Genomic DNA, 6,000 nt, shown 5'->3' on the forward strand with positions numbered 1-6,000 from the left:
AGAGAAGGTCATCTGTAAGCCAGACTTTGGGAAGAACAATTGCTTGTGCTTGGGCTGTTGTTTATTCCTACTTGTCTAGCATGCAGAAGGTGGTTTTGAGCTAGGTTAATTGTTCTGTATTTGTTTCTCTCTTCAAAACTTCTTAGGCATATATAGGGATAAATTTGTCTTCTTCTGTTTGGGACTGTTCTTCTGATATGACATACCCTATATGTGGAGCCAGAGATGAACAAAGAAATAGTTCAACTTCTGTGTCATTAAGATTGGTTCTATTTGTGGGTCTGCTATTGTTCTTGGTTACATTAGTCTAATCCTGAAATACTGCTCAGAAGTATTTTGAACTATTTTGATTCCATAGTTCTCTAGTTTTAGAGAGTACTTCATTTTGCATTAGTATTTTTTCATGCCCTAAGGCTCTTCTTTTATTTTTGGTAATACAGAGAAATTTTTAAAGAATTGTCATCAATGTAAACCAAAAACACCTCAGGCATCTATATGTATGACTTCTGCTTTTTTTGTTATTCATTGACTACTTTGTCATTCCTCTCCCCTCCTCTCCAGGAGTACATCCCCCTACCCCTCTAAAAAAAAAAAAAGCAACTAAGGAAACAAGCACACCACAATAAAAATGCTAATAAAGGGGAAAATTCCCAATAGACTATAAAAGACAGCATTTATAACCCTGATAGAAATGTCAGTAAGCTTTTTCTGATGTAAAGCATCTGTCTCCAAAAGGAAATGAAGGCAGGCCTGTTTCTTCTTTTAAGTCTCTGAAGTAGTAGGTGGTGTCATTTGTTATACAGCACTACAAGTCCCATGTTATTGCACTGGTAGCTGCTGACTGCCTTTGCTATCATACTGAAAAGTTTTATCAGCTGTCTTTAATAAAAGACAATATATGTGAAGAAAAACTATAGCAAATGTTTCTTGCTTTCTTGTCCTTAGACTGTCACTTATAGCTGTCAGAGAGCAATGGCTCTGATGTAGAATCTTGCAGTCACCCAAAATTTTTGTGACTGTTGCAATAAACCGTAGATATTGGGGTGTCTGATACCATAGAAAGTCATGGAGAAGGCTCTCTGAAACCCTATATGCTTCCTCATTTAAAACATGAAGGAATTAGAATAAACTTTCTGCAGTACCTGAAATGAATTATTAGTTCACGTTTTCCATGGATGCATTTGTTTAGAGCATTGGTGGTTTAAAATTTGTTGGGTCTCTGGGAAATTAGGCATGATGAGTAGAAGCTGGAAAATTTCATTTCACTTAAAAGGCATGCAGTTTGTTCCTTTTCAAGATGTTTTTGTTGCTTCCTCTAGTGAAGTGATATATCAAATTAAATACATGATGGCAGAAGAGTTTTCTTAGGCGTATAGTCTTATATATATGATTTTCTGTAGAGTACTTGATTAATACCATACACATACCATATTTTCAGGAGAGTGTGAAGGAAATTGAGAGGAATTCTGGAAGCCATATGAGCCATGTGTTACTTCCCACACAATAAGTTTGTGAGTGCTGTAGAATTAGCCCTGAGTACATTTTAATGTGTGTCTTATTTAATGCGTGTTTTCTCTAGGTTTAAGGTTTCTTTAATCCTTATCCATTGTAAGCTTTGTCTAGATGCATACACATAGTTACATTTCAAGTGAGAAGACTGTGTATGTAATTGTGCTATTGGAAAAAAAGCTGTTTGATTCATAACCTCTCACTAGAAAAAGAAGGAGCATAAATAGTGTGAATGGGCTATCCTACTTACATTTTGAGAAAATTATCTCAATCAATCTTAAATCTAAAAATAAATGGATAAATAAAATATATGGATATTTAGATAGCTATCCATATGTACTGGAGCTGTTTTCTGACCATTCTTCAGTTGCATCACTTCAATTAGTACCCAGAACATCTGTAATTAAAGAGTGTTATTAGTCCATTATAAAATAACATGCAAGGCTTGCACTGCAAAGGTTGAGCTATGATAATATGGCTGCTGCTATGTGTTGTCCATAGCAAAGGTTCTATTTCAGGGGCTTAGTTTTCCTTCTCTGTACAGAATTTGACTAAGGAGGAAATTTTGGAGAGTATTCAACTGGGAAAACTTTATAAAATCCAGCTGGTTTTGTTTGTTTGTTTTGATTTTTAGTAGAACGAAGTAACTGACTTGAGGTGGGGGAAATAATCTGTCAGAGTAAAGCTAGAAAAATTAAATCTAAAAATAACATCTTCAGATTCGGCCTCATTAGCATGATGATGTTTACAACAGGGAGGGCTGAACTCATTTTGTTTTGCTTAATTTTGAAACTCTGGAAGCCAGTTGTTCTGAAAATTTTATGTATCAGCGTTCTTTGTGAGTTTTTTTGACGCGTATGTTAATACGTGAAAAGAAGCAGGATAATATCTGAAAAAATATGAAATATTTATAAGATATAAAATTAGAGAATTTCCTGAACAACATTTCCACCACAAAAATTAAGGGAGCTGGGAGGGGGGTAGTGCTTTGAAGCTTGATTCAGAAGCATAAGAATAATGAATTTAACTTGGTAGAGGTTTGGAACATAGGTAAGTCTTCCCCATCCTATTGATTTCCTATTACCACATGGGTCTGGGAGACCAACTCTAGTGCATATTTTATTATTCTGATACCAAAAATGCTAGCTAATAAAAGTCTCCAAGACTCATTTTGAAGTTTGAGAAATCAAGCATCCTTTATCAGGCCTGGGTAACACGCAGGAGTGATCTCTATCAATCGTGTGCAAAGAGACAAGAGCTGGTTACAGAAAATACATATATATATATGTGTATCGATATACATACACACTTACATGTTTATGGATAAATTTTCCCAGAAATCTTATACATATCCTGTTAATTCTCAAAGTCTAATTTTAAGGTTCTGAAATTTCAGAAAAGTCAAAAATCCTACTAATTTGGAGCTGGCTCCAGCTCTCTGCTTGACCTTGCCATTGAGATAAGATGAAAACTCCAAACAGAGGTGATTACAGAGGAAGAGACATCTGTTCAGCACATATTATACTTCACACAAAATGTTATAATTTTCAAAGGATGAACAGTGTCTGGGAAAGAAACTGGCTCAAAGAAAACATGCTATCAGAGAGGCATCCTGTGTAACTTTCAAAAACAAACAATTGCTTAGGTGAAGCTTCACTCTACTACTTTGGCTTAAATCAAAATATTTCACTTTTTGTAATAGTAACTACTTCTCGTGTCACTTCTACCTACCGTATTTTCCTGAAGCTGTTGTCACTGAAGGGCCTCTAAAGCATACCAGCACCCCATCTGAAGGTGATCTTCCATGTGATAGCATATTTTGAGTATTGCATTTTGATCAGAATGCTGATGGAGTGGTGTCTTGAAACACTTATCCTCTGAGGCCAAACTATGTGACTTCAAAAGTGGGTTTTCCTTAAGCTCATTGAAAATTATAGTGATCTGAGAGGGAGAACCATAGTGAACGTTAGCAGTTTATTCCCTTTTTCTTTGAAATACAAGGTACAGATTTGACAAATGCCTTTAACATTGTACAATCATGCCTTAGGTACTTGCAAAAAGGTGTTAGATGGTTCTCTTTAGCTTCAAAAATCTAATTTTCTGCCCATGTAATATTTAACTCCAGTAACCAGGTGTTTTTAATTATCTTGAACAACTTATTTCATAACGGAATAATCTACACATGAAAAATAAAAACAAGAAACATTTTGTCTTAGGTAAAGATGGAAAAATTGTTAGTAACATAAGAAGCTTCTTAATGGTTTTGTTATGAAATTTTCACATCTTTGTTATTAAAATAGCATGTGTTTCCACTGTTGTTAATCGTATTCAATAGTTCATTAAGAAATAATTGCCACAGCCTGAATCTAAATGGATATCCTAGCACCCCTGAACATTCTTAGAATCTGAGAAGATTGTATTTTCTAATAGTTATAATTAAGACAAAGAGAATAAAAGGATGAGTTCCAGTGTGTTAAATATTCCCAATGATTCTGAACTCTTTAGTGCAATGAGTTGAATTAAAATTAAATTACTGTCTTTAATAACTCTTGCATTACTTTAATTTTCTCTTGGAAACTGTGCTATGCCAACATTACCACATGTGAAGTTTTACGAGTTCTGTGTTTTCTCATTAAAGAGAGAAGTCCATGTCCATAGACACCAGAGCTTGCCCTATTCAAAGCACAAAGTGTACAGCAGATGTTCAAAACTTTTTTGTTATCTCTATCTGTTTAAATTGCTTCCATAAAGAGTCTGCAAACATAAGGGAACAATTTGTTTAAGTGGAAGAAGAATGGCTGAAAAGAAAAATTGAAAATATTCCTAATATTTCTCCTTCCTTTTTTAATACCAGTATCCAGCTGCCCTGATGAATCTTGGAGCCATTCTCCATCTGAATGGTAAACTGAAAGAGGCTGAAGAAAACTACCTCCTTGCTCTTCAACTTAAACCTGATGATGTCATTACTCAATCCAATCTTCGCAAATTGTGGAATATCATGGAGAAACAAGGTTTGAAGACATCCAAAACATGATGATGAAAACTCTGAACTTTTTTTTCTTACATTCATTAAAATCATGAACTAGAACTTCCACACATTTGCGTGGTCAGAGAACTCATTGGACTTGACTGCAAGGATCAGAGGTCTTAAGTGCTGCTACAAGAAGCTCTTCTGCTTTTTTTGGCATATGATTTTTGCTAGATAAATAGCTAAATGAAGACTTTGAGATATTAATGAAGGACTTGCTACCCCACAAAAATATTTAGCACTTGAGAGATGATGTTTGGCATATTTGATAAATCATTGCAAATCCTGTATTGCTCACTTCTGGGTGGGTATTTAAAATGTATACTGTCGTAGAAATACTAAGGAAAAATTGTACAGTATACACTAAGCCAAATGACAGTAAAAGTGAAAATAATAGGCTCAAGTATTTTGCTGATAATGTAACTCATTAAAACATATACTAAATCCAGCATGTTTGCCATTTGTCTTAATGCTGCTGAATCTCACCTTAAGACCACTTGCTTACCAATTTCACAGCTTAGATGGCCAATTTTTTTCAAACCTGTCATTTGTAATTAGATGACAGTATTCAAAATTGTTTACAATTCCAAATCTTATATTATTTCAACTTGTTAAGTTTTAATGAATTTTTCTTGAGATACCCAGTGGAATGGCTGTGAGCTAGACAGAATGAGCGAGGAGCTGCCTGTATTCTGCATCAGATGTGTACGCAGTGGTAAAAAAATACCCCAAAGCTCAGAGGTGTGATCTAGCAATACAAGACTGATGTTTGCCCTGATATCAAATAGGTGTGATCAGACTGTTATCTTAAGAAAAAAAATATTTGTAATATAGAACATTGTGTCTGATACTCTTTACATTGCTGTCAGATCATACCAACTTTAAACTGGACTCTGCATACAGTATTTTTGCAATAAGTTAGCTGAGTGAGATTATGGATGTCTTACAAATGAGACTCCATGACCAACTCATAGAAAAGGGAATGTTACGCATTGGTGAGGCTAGCAAATAACTAAGGGGACTGGATTAGTTCACGCTTAAAACAGTGCAGATCAAGAGAAATCTGCAAAGGTGGTTGCCAGTTAGTTTTCACAGCTGGGGCGTTTTAAAAAAAAATATTACCTGTTCAGATTCTAACCAAATATTAGCATTCGGTTTGTATTCTGATATGTGTGCCAGCAGCAGAGCTATCGGATGTCTAAATACGCTTTTGATGAGGTTCAATTTATTTCTATTTCATAATGATTTGGCTGAGTTGCTGTTTTAGTTTTCAGTTTTTAAATGTAAAAATAATTTATTTTAAATTGCAGTGTATTGAAGCTTTAGTCAGTTTTTTTCCAGGCCATTTGCTAACTGCTTTTTTCCTTTGGAATAAGTATTGCTTGTAAGAAAATTTTCTATTTCATTTAATGATCTGTTGGTATTTGCTTGAGTGTTCTTCTCATAATGGTAGATTTAATGTT

General features: G+C 34.6%; 1 protein-coding gene across 1 annotated transcript in view; it reads left to right on the top strand.

The window, feature by feature from the left end:
- TMTC2 (transmembrane O-mannosyltransferase targeting cadherins 2) overlaps window positions 1-5,584 on the top strand; it is a 247,617-nt gene extending 242,033 nt beyond the window's left edge. The window contains exon 12 of the mRNA XM_069858349.1: window positions 4,364-5,584. Within this exon, the coding sequence (XP_069714450.1) occupies window positions 4,364-4,543 (180 nt within the window). The 3' untranslated portion in view covers window positions 4,544-5,584. The remainder of the gene's footprint in view (window positions 1-4,363) is intronic.
- Window positions 5,585-6,000: the final 416 nt, after the last annotated feature.

This window comes from Phaenicophaeus curvirostris, chromosome 1 (genome assembly GCF_032191515.1).
Source record: "Phaenicophaeus curvirostris isolate KB17595 chromosome 1, BPBGC_Pcur_1.0, whole genome shotgun sequence".
In the NCBI taxonomy this organism is placed as follows: domain Eukaryota; kingdom Metazoa; phylum Chordata; class Aves; order Cuculiformes; family Cuculidae; genus Phaenicophaeus; species Phaenicophaeus curvirostris.